The sequence below is a fragment of the Harpia harpyja genome, chromosome 2, assembly GCF_026419915.1.
Source record: "Harpia harpyja isolate bHarHar1 chromosome 2, bHarHar1 primary haplotype, whole genome shotgun sequence".
In the NCBI taxonomy this organism is placed as follows: domain Eukaryota; kingdom Metazoa; phylum Chordata; class Aves; order Accipitriformes; family Accipitridae; genus Harpia; species Harpia harpyja.
The window spans coordinates 20,001,494-20,017,516 of NC_068941.1; the positions used below are offsets into that span (position 1 = coordinate 20,001,494).

The 16,023-nt window shown below is 56.5% G+C and overlaps 2 protein-coding genes across 2 annotated transcripts; both read left to right on the forward strand.

The window, feature by feature from the left end:
• The first annotated feature begins 345 nt into the window (after window positions 1-345).
• On the forward strand, window positions 346-6,822 carry LOC128134388 (coiled-coil domain-containing protein 81-like). The gene is made up of 9 exons (XM_052772063.1): window positions 346-409; window positions 1,077-1,353; window positions 1,596-1,882; window positions 2,762-3,018; window positions 3,433-3,518; window positions 4,210-4,322; window positions 5,066-5,183; window positions 6,006-6,132; window positions 6,612-6,822. The coding sequence occupies exons 1-9, from the start codon at window positions 346-348 to the stop codon at window positions 6,819-6,821; spliced, it is 1,539 nt and encodes a 512-aa protein (XP_052628023.1). The 3' UTR covers window position 6,822.
• Window positions 6,823-7,123: 301 nt separating this feature from the next.
• LOC128134407 (uncharacterized) lies at window positions 7,124-9,829 on the forward strand. Its single transcript, XM_052772085.1, has 6 exons — window positions 7,124-7,297; window positions 7,601-7,723; window positions 7,934-8,054; window positions 8,532-8,729; window positions 8,844-8,968; window positions 9,649-9,829. The coding sequence occupies exons 1-6, from the start codon at window positions 7,224-7,226 to the stop codon at window positions 9,806-9,808; spliced, it is 801 nt and encodes a 266-aa protein (XP_052628045.1). The 5' UTR covers window positions 7,124-7,223; the 3' UTR covers window positions 9,809-9,829.
• The last annotated feature ends 6,194 nt before the right edge of the window (window positions 9,830-16,023 follow it).

The following is a 16,023-nucleotide window of genomic DNA, read 5'->3' on the forward strand; positions in this document are numbered from 1 at the left end:
GTGCAGCCCCTCTGTGACACAGTCTGGGGTCACAGTGGGACAGCCCCACATCACAGTGGTGACAGCCCCTCTTTCCCCATCGGGACCAGCATCCACCCCACACCCCCCGGCAAGGCCGAGGGGACGCCAGGCGCTGGGGGCTGTTCTTGCCACCGCTCTGCTCTAGAAGAGCTGCTCTGCAGTGAGGAGGAGAAGGCGGAGAGAGGCAGCACAACAGCACTGGGGGTGGTGAAGGGCGGCGGCGGAGGAGAGCAGAGAGGAGGAGTAGGCTTTTTGCAGGAAGCAAGAAAGCCATCGGCCAGCCACCTGCTGCAGTTCTTGACCTGGAGCAAGGGTGGAACTAAGATGGCAAAAGACCTCTTCTTGCGGCCTCACTTGTCTCCAACAACTGAGAAGCTCAAGAGTACTGGTAAGGCCCTCACAGCCAATTTCATGAGTGCTGCCAGGTCAAGGACATCTCTGAAAACAGGCATGGAAACCCTGAGGGCTGTGGGGGTGGCTGCTCAGGACTGGTGACTGCAAGGAGGGACCTGCTTGACCATCCCTGAGGGACGAGGGGCTGATTCGACAGCCAGGGCTCCTGGTTCTCTTCCTGACGTGGTCCCTGCTTTCCTGGGGCACCCCAGGCAGAAGTCCCTGGCCCCAAAGGGCTGCTCCTTGCCTGGTGGTGAGCATTGCCCACCCTGAGCTCATGTCCGAGTGGAGGAGCTGAAGGTGCTCGTGGGCTGTGCAGAGTCGGTGTGTTTGGAGATGCAACGCAGGGAAACTGGCTGGGGAGACACCGGGGCCTGCCCTGACCCTCTGAGACTTCCGCGGAACCCAGCACCGTGCCCTCGCTGGCGTGGCAATCCACTGCCGGTTTCCCATGGGAGCGAGTCACACCCTGGAGAACTGCACCTGAAAGGAAAGGAGCCCTCCTGGAGGCCAGCTGAGGGGTCCTTTGGTTCTTGCCGGGCTCTAGAGAGACCATCTGAAACACTTGTGTTAGAAATACATTGGTCCTTGGACAGGAGTGGGCTGAATGGTTTTGTGGTTGCTGCCTCAGAGCATGACATGTCTTTCCCTTGTTTTTCCAGAGTTCGTCAAGATTTGGGCCAGCACGTCATGCTACCTCAGCCAACGGCTGGCTCTCCACCAGGTGGGACTTACCTCCTTCTCCTCCCCTCACATCCTGACGAAGGTTGATGAAGTCCTGACAGACCTTTGCCATGGAGTGCAACTGGTTTGCCCCTCCTTTGAAAGACGGAACAATGCCCCAGCACGACCCTGCAACGCACAGATGTGCAACGGACCACCTCCTCTGTCCATTCGGATGTACAATAAGGTCCAGGCCTGGTGTCATAAAAAGGGTTGGTGCGTCTGGAGTCCCCATGGTCAGAGTTGCATGACAAAACTTGGGAGCCTGGGACACTTCAGGGTTTATTCCAAGTGTGGGAACCACACACACACACACACACACCACTCCCCCCCCCCCCCCCCATGTTGTATCTTATTGAGCCAAAGGATGTTTGTCAGCTTTTCCTGAACTACCTGGCTCTTTGTGAATGAAGGGGAGTGAGAGGGAAAAGCGTGGGCCCTCTTTGTCTTCTCCCAAGGTTTCCAAAGAGCCCACCTTGCTCCTTTGTACCTCAGGCATGGGCAGGGCACTCAGCGCCGTCACCATTCTCTGACAAGTCATCCATCTGTCCCTCCAAGACTTCTGATCCACCACCTCCTCTGTTTCAGGCTGTCCGCATTCCTGGACTTGGGACTTTTGTGGTTGTCAGAGAGCGAGTAGTCAGCAAGGAGAAGGATCCGGTGGTTGTGGAGAGACCCGTGTTTCATCTTGCGAACGCTATCGCGCGGGACCATGGCCTCCGATATGGTTGCATAGACGTTCCTGGTAAGCAGACAGACTGAAAGCGGCGCTTGCCTTTTTGAGCAGAGTGGGGAGGTGTGCTCTGTTGTCCAGAGGTGACTGAGCGGAGTACCAAACTCCCACCGCAATCCTGAGAACAGCTTCAGCTGGACAAAACCAGCCTGCTGTGAAAAGGACCCTGCCTACCTACTCGTTTTGAATAATCACCAGAGGACAATACAGCATAACAGCACACTCTCTCTGACCTGCCTCAACAACACGTTTCCTTCCAGTTTTATTGGTGCTGTGTCTTCTTGTTACATGGTATTTCAACTCTCGCTCCCTCTTTCTGCTGCGCTGGACCTAATACAGGCAAATGCCAGGCTCTTCCCGGCTCTCACAGCCTCTTTGCAAGGGGGAAACCCGGGGGAGGAAAGACGGTTCGTTCCAAAACCCAGTGACCGCAATGCCTGCGCTTCCTAGTCGCTGCTGCCATTGCAGCAGCTGTCGCGGGACCCTGGGGGGCACCAAGAGCTTGGGACTGTGTTTGGGGTGCATTTGTGTCTAACAACAAAGAGAGCACAGAGTGTGGGCACAGCTCCAGTGGCCTGGCACCCTCCAGCTTGCCGTGGGACCTGGCGCCTTTCTCCCCACCTTGTCCTGCAGTCATGGCTCTTCTTCCTGCCAAGCGCCTAAGCCTCTTTCCTTCCCTTTCTGTATCAGAGAAACCACAGCTGTTGGCTCCACACCTCACTTTCCACCTCTAGCAGGAAGGGATGACCGGAGCTTCTCCTCAGAGGCGCTGTACCAGCTAGACAACTCAGTAGCAACGTATTGCATGAGAGCCTGGCAGCTGCAGACTTTTGATTGTAGCCTGCTTAGCAGCTCTGCAAGTTCACGTGTTTCTCTTCTCTTGTTTTTCAGGTCATCAACATTTTGAGCAACTGCCATACGCTCAGATAGCCTCAGACAACGCTGTCTCTGAGGGCACGGTGCAGCTCTGCGTGGAAAGGACCATGCGTCTTTTCCGTGTCTGCCTCGAGAACAGGGATAACGTTGCCCTCGTTTGGAGGGACGTGGGCATGCTGATCATCCAGGGAAGAGACGTAAAAATGAGATTTTACACAGACTTTCTGAAAAGGCTGAATGGGACTGACCAGATGTTGCAAGCTGTTCTCGAGGTAGGATTTTTATTTTCCCAGTGCCACTCCTGGTTCTTCTGAAATGCATTCTGGGGGCTGGGGGGCTGCTTTCTCCTGGCCTGCCATGCCTTTTGTTCAGCCACTTGGGCTCCTTGCGGTCTACAGTACCGCAGGCGCTCTGTAGAGCGCTTCCCTTGCGTGCGATGGTCCGGCTTTGCAAGAGGTACCGCCAGAGGGGCCTCACTTTGTGACAAAAGGCCAGCGTTGATGGTGGGCAGCGCTCCTGGCCTCACTCTCGGGGTAGGGAGCAGAGGCACAGGCAGAGCAAGGCGGGCTGAGGCCAGAGCCCTTTGGCTGCTCTGGCTTTTTGCTTGCGTTGGTCTAAGGTGGCCTGAGCAGCCAGCCCTTCCCAGTGTCCCCATGTCCCATCATCTGTCTCCATCCTTGTTGCAGATGCCAGAGATGAGGGACTCGGTCATCTCACGCCATGACACTGCTGCTTCCCAGACCTCTTCTGGGCGTGTTGTCGTCCTACCGGGGTATGTTTGCTCCTGCAGCCCTTGGCTGAGCAAGCGAGCAGCTTCTCAGCTCATGCTTGGGAGGGCTGCCTTGCCAGGCACCGGGAACTACACTCGTGATGGCACTGAGGACTGAGTGTTTGAGAGGCCTGTCGGCAGGGAACTCCCTGCTTGCTCTTGTTCAGTTTGACTTCATTTGGAGGAACATGGGACAGCGACAATGCTTCATGTGCCTGTCCTACTGTGGACCTAGAGAGGCATTTAGGCAACATTTTCCATCAGGTTTCTCCCGCTCTTTTTCTTTCCTGTGTGTGAGACTGCCTTCTGCTTGGGGCCAAGTGGTAGAGGGGTGGGTTCTTGTCCAAACAGGACCTTGCAGCTGGTGGGGTTCTGCAGAGCTCTGTCTCGTGCCAACATTGCTGTGCAGTGCCATCGACGACTGAGGGGAGGGAGGTGACTCCTTATAGCTGCAAAGGCATTAATCTGCAAGGCTCTACAAGAAACTTGGAGGACTAGATCAGGATTCAAAATGGTATTGCATAATCAGAGCACTAGAGATTAGTCTGCCCTCCATGTGCACTATGAGTAAAGAGCGGAATCATTTTCCCCAGAAGCAGCAACGGGAGTTCCTGCTGTGGTCCTCCGGGATGGGCTGCCTTGGGAAACAAAGCGGTGTCCTTTTTTCAGCCTGGTGCCTACTTCCTCTTTCCAGGTACAAGCTTGAGACCGTGCCTAAAATGCCAACAGTGAAAGCAGACCTGACAGGACATGTGAAGGCCACCCCAGAGAAGGGCTGGGGAAAAGGTGATGGCAGTGGAAAGAAAGGTAAGGGACCAGCGGGTTGCTGGCAGGGGGCTGGAGGTTTTCCTTCCTCCGCTCCTGGAGGGGATTAGAGCTCAGGTTCCCCCAGCATGCCTGGAAGAGGCAGAGGCACCTCCTGTGACTCTCTGTAGCCATTATGGTGAAGCTCCAGTGACCCATTGTGGAACAAGGTCTCAGGACAGCCCTGCACCACAAATGGCCACTGGGACTGCTGAAGGACACCTTCCCAGCGGCCTCCACTCCCCAGCCTGTGCTGCAAACAGTGCCAGCCTCTAACCCTGCTTCTTTCCATCATATTCTCAGAAGCAATGCCTTTGGTGTGAACCTGCCCCAGCAGCAAATCTGTGTGCATGGGACCAATGCAGAAATCCAAGAGCTGGCTCCTCTTGTGCTAAATGATTCCCTTCCCCAGCATGGCTCTTGGAGACCACCAGCATCTCCCAGGGAGCCCCCCATTACAGCACACGGATGAGAGAAAGCTGTCGAAACAGTTTTCCCCGGGGAATAATGGTGCACTGCAGGCATGAGGAGCTGGGCAAAAAACCCAGTGTCAGAAAAGGCCTAAGACCTCCCAGGAGACATGGCTTTCATCCAAAGGGGTGAAAAGGACCACCTTCATCAGTGTTACCACAGGCCTGAGCAGACCTGCACATCACTCTTCTTGGAACTGGGACATAATAGGCACCCAGTTCCCAGAACAACACCAAGATGCTGTTCTGAAGACGCGTCTCATTTCCTGTTTCTAGAGGACCTTGCCGAGCGGCGCCTCCTTCGTCGAGCAAGGCTTTCTCCAAAGCGGTTACCTGCAGCGACTGTAAAGTCAGAGCAGGGTCAGAAAGCTGAGGGGAGGGAGCCTCGCGCCAGGTGAGACGCTTGCAGAAATGGTGAGGGTGACCCCGTGCTCTCTCGTCTGTGTGGGAGCGGGATGTTTCTCCTGGACACAGGGGCTAGACAAACTCAAAGTGCAGTTATCCCACGTCCCACTAACTAATGGTTCCTTGGTGCACGGCAAGCGTCTTTTAGCTTCTTGGGAGACTCTGCCAGCAGCACCATTTCTGTCTTTGCTCCTGGTGTGCGTATCCGTTGAGTAACTAACTGCAAGTGCTCCTTCCAGGAGCGGAAGGTCTGTTTGGCTTTCCCTTCAGATTGAAATGACCCCGACCTTTCTGTTTGCTGAGAACAGTGTTCTGCACTTAGGTACTGCAGAGGGTTCCTCTGATTAACCGGAAGCCTCTTCTATGTCTTATGGCCTGCAAAAGAGAAGGGCCAAGGAGAGCTCAGTGGCAGGATTGCTTTTCTCATGGGGTCGTGTCCTCCTCCTTTTGACACCGCGTCCCCAGGGCCCAACCTCCTCGTACAGCCCGTGCGCACTCTTTTATTTCGGACCACTGAGCAGACTTCGGTGCACTGACCCGAAGGATGTAGCGGTATCTCCGGGCGCAGGACCCTGTTCCTCTCGTTGCTCCAGCAAGAGAGGGCCTAGACCTGGGCATCCTGAGTTTTAGTGGGGCTGTTGGGCACATCTGAGTCTGACAGCTTGGGGTCTTCTCTGTCTCTGTGGACTTGATCACAAGGAGGCAAGTAGAGCGCATTCTGCTGCAGAAGCAGGCGCACCACTTGGAAGCGCAAGATGCAGAACCAGCTCCTCCTGCGCTCCTGCCAACACACCCTGTTGTGTCTTTGCAGGCAGCTACCGGCCATCCAGGGGAGCTCCTTGAAGGAAAAGGAGGAGAAAGAGAAACAGAAACTAATTCCTCTGGTCGAACCCCGAACAGTAGACTTCATTGCCAGAGCTATTGAGAGGAGAGAAAAGGTACCTGACACGGGCTGCTGCAGCGAGCGTGTCGTACTGGACCGTAGAGAAGCGCCGCTCCACGCATGCCGATTCTCACAAGGTTCTTCACTGTGTGTGCACAGGGCCACTGACTAGTTGCTTTGGTGTTTACTTGAAGAGAGGCGGGTGACTCTGCCATTTGAGAATATATTCTTCACTTCCATTAGCCTCATGAAACACACCCAAAGACCTTACTTGTGAATGTTTCTGTCGGCAACGTGACTGGAAGGCTTGTCTGGGACAGCCAGCTGCCAGGTGGTTTTTAGCCTGGTGGTCGCTTATCTTCCTGGTCATTACAGACGGGCTCTTTGGTGGGAGCAAACTTCCCACTGGGAGCAAACCAGTGTGGGCAGAAAGGCAGAAGAGAAGGGGCAGAAGGGAGGGTAGGAATGAAAACAGCCCAGCCCTCTGCAGGGCAGACTAATGCTGCCTGCTGTTGCATTTTCGTCCCCCTCCAGAATAAACACTTGAAGAGGAAGGAGAAGCTTCCAGAACACATCCAGAAATACTTGGATAAAGAGGAAAAGGAGAAAACAGAGCTGGCGGAGGAGGAAAAAAGTAAACTGCAAACCCGGCCAGTGACCAAAAAGAAGGCTAAGAGCGAAAAGGAGACGGTGAAAGTGAAAGCTAAGAGAGAAAAGGAGACACAGAGGAGCCAGGTACTTTGAATTCCTGCAGAAAAAGAGCACTTTCTCTTCTGGGGGGCTGAGATTGCAAGGTACCTCTAGCACCCCAGCCGTCCCAGCAGCATTGCTGCAGCAGAGCTGGGCGGGTGACTGCTGCCTTTCCTGAGCAAGAGGGGCGACAGGGAGTTGTAGTGAAACCCTGGTGACACTCAGGCATCACCCCAAGGGTATGCTGAGGTCCTTCTCCTGGTTTTCCCCATCCCGCTGGGGTCCCTGCCAGAAGTGGCCTGGGGGTGTGCATGCTGGGAAGCAGCACCCTGCGGGTGCGGGGCTGTTGTATGAGAGTCTCTTCCTGTGCAGGAATCCAGTACCGCTGAGCAAGCACCAGTCAGCCCCTCAACTAGCACGGAGACGGGGGACTCCAGCCCCGACCTCCTGGAGACGATGATGGAGGAGTGGGAAGAGGCCAGAGGAGAGCCACCCACAGTCTGCGAGGACGACACTGTCCCCCCTAAGCGGTAAGAGTGCGCCAGCGCCAGCTGAGCCCTGGAGCACTGGGGTGGTGGTGAGCCACTGGTGGTGGGTCAAGGAAGCCAACCCCTGAGCCATGGGGCCTCACAGAGCGCCCGGGGATTTCTCCAGCCATGGGAATGAGCTGGGTTAGAGCCCGATGGCAGGGGCCAAAGCAGGTGCTTGAAACTCCTGCTGCCTTGAAGGGGTCGTGAGGCCGAATGGGGCCACGTAGGCGTGGGGCTGGGCGCAGGAAGAGGCAGGAGAGTCGCAGCTGAAGGGTCAGAGAGACTTTGTCCTTGCTGTTGCAGGAGCCTTTCCCCACGGACACGCCAGGCCCTGCGGCAGGTGGTGACGTGCATCCTGGGGCAGGTCACCCGCAAGCGCAGGGGGCAGAGGGATGACCAGACGGATCTGCAGGACAAGCTCAAGTGGTAAATCTCTCCAGACACGGGCAGTGTCTCCTCTCCCGCGCTGCCCTTCCTCCCGCTCCCCGCAGCACCGGGGGAGACAGGCGCTTTTCCTGGCACTGGCCTCTCGGCGGAGCCACCTTCTGCGGCTGCGGCGGGCACCCAGGTTGGGAGCCCCGGCTGGAGAGCGGTCTCCTTGTGCTCACGCCACCTCCTCCCACTGTGTGTCTGCAGCGAGCTGGCAGTGCTGCAGTGGCGTCGGTTGGGGCAAGAGGCATGCAGCAGCCCACAGCTGCGGGAAGCTGGACCCCAACCTGCACCCCCTGCTAGGGCAGGGAAGAGGAGGGCAGGACCGGTACGTGGCGTGGGCTCCTGGAGGGACTGTGTCGTGTCCACCTGTAGAAAAGCGCAGTGATACGGATGTCATGTCTTGCAAGACCCCATATCGTGTGCTTAGCTGAAGGCTGAAGCACTTCTCCCGAGGTTTTCTCGAGAGGCAACAGGTTGTTCTGTCCATTTAGAAGACAGCCTTCACTTCTGTCATCTCCAGCAACACCCGAAGAATTGATCTGGTGGTGTTTGCAATGGCGACAGCACTGCCAGGCTTGTCTGGGATAGCAAGCAGCTGGGTTGCTTTCAGCCCCGTGGTCACTTGGCTCAGGGGGTCATTGCAGAAAGGCTCTGCAGTCGGTCCTGTGAGGACTGTGAGCAAACCAGGGCTGACAGAGAGGCTGAGAAGAAGGGGCAGGAGGGAGGGAGAGAGCTAAAATCCCCTCAGCCTTCCGCCGGGGAGACTAACACTGCCCGCTGCTGCATTGCCGTGGTCCTGCAGGCGCAGCCCCGCGTGTGCACGGAGGAGGAAGGACGCAAGCTCTGGGACTCCTTGCGCAAGAAGTGCCAGCAGAAGGCAAGGGCAAAAGTGGCACCCCCGAAGGCTTGGAAAGACAAGCGAGAGCCATGGGAGGCCCAGGTGCTGCAGGCGGTGAAAAACAATGAGGAAAAGAGTATTCCTGTCCTGCGGGGAGCCAAGGTGGGAAGGTCCCTAAGCCCTAGGAGCGTGGGGGCTGACTGTCCTGTGTGGGACTGTACCAGTTCCCTGCTGCCCAGTGACACCTCCTGTGCTCACCCCTCTCTCTCTGTGCAGGGCTCCTGCGTTCGTGGCACTCCAGAGTGGTGGGGAGAGGGCAGAAAAGGGCCATCCGCGGGGGATGAGGAGAGCCCAGAGGACAAGCTGAGTCTCTGCCTTTTGGAGTCCTCACCTCTGAAAAGGTGAGTGTGGGCCAGCTTCAGGCCAGACCTGGGCCAGCTGGGGGCTGGTGACCCAGCTGTGGGTGGGGGAAGCAAATCCCAGAGCCACGGGCCTGGACATGGACAGCATCCTCTCCTTTGTCATACCGTGGGAATGGCATGGGTCAGTCCCTGATGCCAGGTGCCTCTCTGCAGCCCCAAGCACAGCCAGCACTGAGGGGGCTGTGGGGTTGAATGGGACCATGGCGGCGAGGGCGACTGGGAGAGGGGAGAGGTGGGAGGGTCTTGGTTGAGATGGGAGACTTTAGCCCTTGCTGTGGTAGCAGCCTTTCCCCACGACCCCGCGGGCTTTGCGAGGAGCAGCGACCCGCCTCCTCGAGAAGGTAGAGGGACAAGCCCACTGCTGTGGTGGTGAGGAGAACTGCCTCAGGTAAGGATCTCCAAACATGCTCGGTGTTTGCCCCTGCCCGGCAGTGCCCTTCCTTCCTTTGAGTTCCCACAGCCCCCGGGCAAAGAGGGTCTTTTCCCAACAGCCCTCGTGGCGTGGAGAGCAGCAGGCTGGGATTGCATAGCACGGACCATGGGCCTGCTCTCTCCAGACAGAAGCAGATCCCACCACATGTGTCCTGACTAGACTTGCAGTGGTGCTCTGCACCTCCCTGTGCATACAAGACTACAGAGCTCTGTATTCAACTCCTCAGCCCTGCGGAGCAGATCTGGTCCACGTCGGCGAGTGCCAGGAGAGCCTCTCGGGCACAGAGGCTCCCGAGAGAGATGTCCAGCAAGAGCCTCCTCCAGCATGACGAGCGCCAGTGCCGGCCAGCCAGGCTGTTAACACCAATGCTTCCGTCTGTTCAGTAAAGCCCCATCTGCAAACCACTGGGTCTGACGATGTGGGTCTTTCCTTGGTGGCTGTGAAATCTGCACTCGGCAGTGGGTGAGCTTTGGTGGGGCAGGGAAAGGCCACTGCAGGAAGCAGGGCTGGAGCTTCAGTCCTGCTCCAAGGGCAGCCCTCTCCCAAGGCTTTGCTGTACCAGCTTGGCTGTAGCCCTGCTGTTGGTGGCCCTTGCACCTCCTGTTCTCTGGCAGTGTGCCCTGCTGTGGCTGCAACATCTCTGCCGAGGAGGGGATTTTCCACGGGGGGAGAGGAGGGAGGAGGGGGAGGAGGAGGAGCAGTGCCGGGCACCCAGGGGAGCAGAGCTGCAGGGGGGAGCATCCGGGGGCTCGCACAGCCAGGGAGCTGCGGGGTGCCCAGGGCAGCGCTGTCAGGGGTACCCAGAGCTGTGCAGCCACCACCCTGTGCCACGGGGACAACGAAATCCCAGGCAGGAACCGTGCCTGGGGAGAGGGAAGCTACAGGGGGCGGCTTTTCAGCTGGGTGGCTTGACTCTGCCAAAGCTCTGCTTGGGCTCCAGAGCCTTTTGTTTGACACCTCCTGGCTAGAAAGGCAGGGTGGGGCTGAGGTGAGATGGGGACACCTCCGAAAACTTCTCTCCAGACACCTGGGTGGGCATAATGCATGCAACAGGGGGCCCGAGAGCGGGCTGTGCAGGAGGAGGGAAGGAAGCCCGTAACGGCTGGCTGTTGGGCACCCACACCCTGCGCGGGCTCCAAGGGGACTCCATGCAGGCGGTGGCAGTGACGCTTCCAGAGCCCAGGCAGGCTTAACGGCGCTACATGAGGTTGGGTCAGTCTGTTAATCCTCTGCGGGCTACTTTTTTCCTGAAAAGCCCTGAATTTGTGGGGACCTGACTTTGCCGACATAGAAATACACCATTTCCTTTTCACACTGCGGGATTGCTGTGCCTTTCTCGTGGCACCCGGGGACCTCCCTGTGCCTTTCTGTGCGTCCCAGGGCCTCCCAGGGCTGGCAGCAGGCAGCCAATGGCCTCTCCTTGGGCACTGCCGCCCCTGAGGAGCAGCAGGGTCTCCCGATGGGCAGGGGAGGATCAGGCACCTTCGGGCATGCTGATTCCTGCCTGGGGGCTCCCAGCACCGACCTAGAAAGCACCTCTGCACCCACCTCTCCCATTGCCCCCGCCAGGAAAGCTCTTTCCCCTGGTCCCCCCCTACTGATGCGCCAGCAGGGCTGGGGAGAGGGTAGCTGGGCTGCAAGTAGAAAGAAAGGCTGGGTGAGAGGCCAAGCCCCTGCTGTGCCATGCCCCTCGCCACGTCCGATGCCCCAGCGCAGGGCTGAAGGCCTATACCAGCTGCACAGCCTCAGCACCGACCGTGGGGCTCCCCGAGATGAAGGAAGCTGCGGCACGGCCAGGAGCCAGCCCTCCGGTTCGCCAGGAGAGAGCCTGGAGCAGGAGACCAAGTGATGATCTCTGGTGGGCTGAGGTGAGCCTCAGGGCACAGCCCCACTGGTTAGGCCCAGCGGCCCCAGGTCAGGGCCTTTGTGTGTGGATGACACTGGCGAGGCGTAACCCCACAGGCCCAGGGGCCTTGCCACCCCCTCCCACCACCCACAGGGTCCTGTGGCAAGTAAATTAAAGGCATTACTTTAACAAAGCAAGGCTGAGCAGCTCGGCCCGCACTGCCCAGGAGCTGCCCCCAGCAGTGCGTGTACCTCTCCACCAGCTATGGAGCTGCCTTTCGTCTGCATCTGGAGCATCCCACTACCTGCCACATTGACACCACAGGTTCCCTCCTACGGCATGGCTTACTTGAGGACAGTGCCCGCCCAGAGCTCTGTCGCCTTCTGCAAACTGCGGAGAAACAGCATCACACCGCTGCTACAAGGGCTTGGGACAGGCAGGGCTGACTAAATACTTCTGCTCCGGGCGGGGAGTCACGGAGACAAGACAAAGCTTCATGGGGCAGGATTGCGACTGCAGAAGTTACAGCTTCCTCTCTCCTGTGAGAGGGCCGGCTTCTTTGCCTTTTCTTTCTTTTTTCCTCTCTTAAGGGACAGAAAAGTCCTTCCAGTTGCTACGTGTGGAAAAGGGGCATCTGCCCGGGAAGGGCCCTGTGTTGCACCACCCTCATGAAGCAGGCTGTGTGTGTGTAGGCGGGGCTGCAGCATGGGATGTTCACAAGGGGAAACCCTGCTCAAACCGCTCCTCCTATTTCTCCCAAAGAGACCAGCTCGCTCTTTACCAACCGGGTGCACCTGGAAATGTCAGAGCCTTTGCCATGCTCTGCGCCCAGTTGGGCCCAGGCCTAGCCCACCGTACACATGCACCCTCTCACTTCATTGTACCGCAGCAGCTGCCCCGGATGCAGCAGTCACAAGGAGGTGAAGTCGGCAGAAAGCTTGCGCAGCCCTGGAGCTATCTTCTGGTGACATTTTCCTCCCAGTGGCTCGGGACTTAGTGAATGTGCTCTCCCTCAGAGACGGGTCGTGTTAACGCCAAGCTGAGGGCACGGGAGGTGGGCGCAAGAGTTACGCGGGAAGTGCCAGTGAGGGTAAGTCAGGCTGTAGCCCTCATTCCTGCTGACGGTACACTGCTCTGCCTGCAGGGCCCACGCTCCTGCTGGACAGCTGACCTCAGGAAAGCCCAGACCTCTGGGATTATGTTTGCCTCTCAAGTTGCAAAGCATCTTCCTTGCAGAAGCAGAAGACATCAGGCTGATGCTTCTGCTCCCCACCACTCCCAGAGGGCCCCTTTCCCCTGCTGGTGCCTGCCTGCTGCTGTGCTGATGCACCCAGCAACACCTGCAGCAGCTACAGGGAATGGTCACCATCTTGCTTTTGTTGAAGCGTGGCTTTCTGGTGACCAGTGTTTCTGTCTAACAGCTTAGGGTTTAGTTAGCTCCGTGCCCCAGCAAATAAGAACAAACCACCCAGAGAAGTCAGGAGTTTGGGCCTGCCCCTTGAACTAGACTGCCCTGGACATGACCAGGAGCTGTGCTGAGTTCCAGGAAAGCGGGAAGACCCAGGAAGGCCATGGCCAAAGAGGTTCGAGCCCTGGCAGGACGTCCATTGTGAAGGGAACACTGGTCGCACGGTCGGGATGGTCTCTGTGCAGCCCAGGGTACTTTTGGGACGTCACCTCTGAGCTACTGTGGCTGCCCTGTCCTCACTGCAGCTCCCCTCAGCAGAGCCCAGCTCCCCCTAGGCTGCTGCTCAGCAGGCGCGTAAGGCACGGAGGCTTGGCTGTGCGGTTGGCCTCTTTTGGGATCTTTCTTTTGGGGCTGGCAGCAACTTCGCCTGCTGAATCCCAAAGGTGCTTTATCTGTCCCATACTCCTGCCGGGCTCACTTGGCTGATGGGGATGCCATGGGTCTGTGGCCAGTGGGCTGGGTGCCCCGTGGGGGTTGCAGGGGTCTTTGGGAGTGCCAAGACACCTCACTGCCTCTTCCTCAGTGTCCCCCTGCAGCCGACGTGAGCTGTGCTTCAAAATGTCCTGCAGGCTGGGACCGTGCAAGGGAGCAGTGGTGGGGTTGGTGGGGTTTTGCGGACAGTCACGTCCCAAGCAGAAGAGGCGTGCGCTGAAAGTGGGTAAGGGGAAAGGCCCCTGAAAAGCTGAGGCTGGGTGACCGAGAATGGTAAGGATGCAATTTTCCCCAGGGGAGCGTATCAGCTCCCGAGGTTTTCGGCAGGTCCCAGTTCATAAAGGAAGAGTTTCTCTGGGACGCAACTGAGTGCATGCTGCCCAGATGCCTGCGTGCAGCTGATGAGGCAGGGGTGGTACAAAGAAGGACCTCTCCCTCTGCAAAAGGAAGCCATTTATTACAGAAAAGCAGAAAGCTGATACAATTGTACAAGAGTCACAGTGAAATATCTTCTTTTTTCTTTTTCTTTTTCTGGGGAGATACAACGTTATCATGTCACTATTTCTTAAGCTTTTTAAAAGCTAGTATTAGAGTAAGCAGTAATAGGAACTACGTTACTAGACAAACATTGGCAAAGCTCTGGCAACAGTTGGCATCTGCGACAGAAAGAAAAGATGTAATTATGTGGTAGAGTCTCAACAGTTTTTTGCACAACCAGAGCCTGAAGAGCCATACTGCTTATGTCAAATCTGACATGACGGTAAGAATCGGGCTGTCAACATGCACACTATATTGCAGCAGCTTGTTGGCTTCAGTACTTCAATAGTCCCAGTTAGAATGAGGAAGTCTTGGCGACCCACTGCAGTTTCTAAACAGCTTGAGTGGTTACAAATGTGAGCAGCTACCAAAAGAGAGGAGCGCAAGGGAGAAGCCTCAAGCGAGGGACCTCAGCAGGCTGGAGAAATGGGCCGCCAGGACCATCATGAAGTTCAACAAGGAAAATTGCAAAGTCCTGCCCCTGGGGAGGAACAACCCCAGGCACCAGTATATGCTGGGGGCCGACCGACTGGGAAGCAGCTCTGCAGAGAAGGCTGCTGAGGATGCTGGCGGACACCAAGTTGAACTGGAGCTAGCAACGTGCCCTTGCCGCAAAAAGGACTACCGATGTCCCGGGCCGCATTAGGAGGAGTGTTGCCAGCAGGTCGAGGGAGGTGATCCCGCCCCTCTGCTCGGTACTGGTGAGGCCACACCTGGAGCACTGTGCCTAGTTCTGGGCTCCCCAGTACAAGGGAGACATGGACATGCTGGAGAGAGTACAACAGACAGCCATGAAGATGATTAAGGGACTGGAGCATCTCTCCCACGAGGAAAGGCTGAGAGAGCCGGGACTGCTCAGCTTGGAGAAGGGGAGGCTCGGGGGGGACCTCATCAATGTGTATCAATACCCAAAGGGAGGGTGCAAAGAGGATGGAGACAGGCTCTTTCCGGTGGTCCCCAGTGCAGGACCAGAGGGAACGGGCACCAACTGAAACACAGGAGGTTCCCTCTGAACATCAGAAAACACTCTTTTACTGCATGGGTGACTGAGCCCTGGCAGAGCTTGCCCCGGGAGGCTGTGGAGCCTCCACCTTTGGAGATACTCAAAAGCCGTCTGGACGTGGTCCTGGGCAACCAGCTCTGGGAGTCCCTGCTTGAGCAGGGGGTTGGACCAGATGACCTCCAGAGGTCCCTTCCGACCTCAGCCATTCTGTGATTCTGTGATCTGTGACTGCAGACATCATCAAATAGCGTTTGTCCTCTCTGCCGCCTACCTTAGAAATCTCTAAAGGCACAAATAAGGAGCAGCTTAGGTGCTGTTCAAATCAGCCAACTTTTATTTGGATCCCAATGAGTTCTGTACGTTTAAAGAAGACTTTCTGAACCATCCTTCAAGCTCTCTGTCTCTTAGACTGTAGATGAGGGGACTGATTCAACATGTTAAGACAGTTTAGAAAAAAGAGCGTATTTTGTACAGGTTTCCCACTGTGATAGCATCTGGTAAGCAACATAGCATGTTAAAGTTCCATTGACAGTTGTAACACCAAACAACGATCAGACGAGAGGAGCAGGTGTAAACACCTTTTTGCCAAAAGAGATTTTCAGACCGGAGGAAAGGATGTGAATTGTAAGATGCCAGAAATCGTAGCAATGTGAAGAGAGCATCTCGTCACATCTGTGGTGAACTCCGCACTGTGGCCAGCGTAGTATCATCGCAGGAATGATTAAAGATTAGCGTGAGATTACAAAAGAATTGGTAAATTTCATTAGCAACATACAAAGTCAGTTGGGATAGAAACACTCGGTTAGGATACTGACCTTACATTTTCTTATCCTGCTCCGAGCTTAAAGCAGAAAGCGGTATTCCTGCTGTGCTGCAGGGGAGAAGTTTCCGTATTGCTAAAAACCAAGCATAAGACACCCCTGCCCCTGGGGATAACATTCCCCACAGACCAAACCCCACAGACTCAAATGGTAGAACTTCTGTGCAGCCCCCGCAGAAACGGGCTTCCCGCCATTCTGAAAGCTGGGAGGGAGCGCAGGCCATCAGGCAGGAGGAGTGGCCGTGGAGGGTTGGAGGTGGTGGTCAGCCAGCACCAGCGCAATGATGAGGGGTTCTTGGTCACGGTCAAAAAAACAGAACAAGGAAAAACCAGCAAGACAGCAATCTCCATTTCTGCAAGGTTCCCAAATCCTAAAAGGGCAAACTCAGCAGGAGATGCTTCATTTTCTTTTCCCTCTTTTCTGCATGAGCTCTTCCTGTTTGGTAGGAGGAAGAGAAGAGATGAAGCGACAAAAAAACGCAACCTGCGTTAAGC

Excerpts from the sequence above, each read along its gene's own strand:
- LOC128134388 (XM_052772063.1), top strand. The coding sequence starts at position 346 with ATGGCAAAAGACCTCTTCTTGCGGCCTCACTTGTCTCCAACAACTGAG. Across the intron at positions 3,019-3,432 it reads TGTTGCAAGCTGTTCTCGAG|ATGCCAGAGATGAGGGACTC; the intron begins GTAGGATTTTTA and ends TCCTTGTTGCAG. Across the intron at positions 3,519-4,209 it reads CGTGTTGTCGTCCTACCGGG|GTACAAGCTTGAGACCGTGC; the intron begins GTATGTTTGCTC and ends TCCTCTTTCCAG.
- LOC128134407 (XM_052772085.1), top strand. The coding sequence starts at position 7,224 with ATGATGGAGGAGTGGGAAGAGGCCAGAGGAGAGCCACCCACAGTCTGC. Across the intron at positions 8,055-8,531 it reads GGAAGAGGAGGGCAGGACCG|GCGCAGCCCCGCGTGTGCAC; the intron begins GTACGTGGCGTG and ends GTGGTCCTGCAG. Across the intron at positions 8,969-9,648 it reads GAGTCCTCACCTCTGAAAAG|CCCTGCGGAGCAGATCTGGT; the intron begins GTGAGTGTGGGC and ends TCAACTCCTCAG.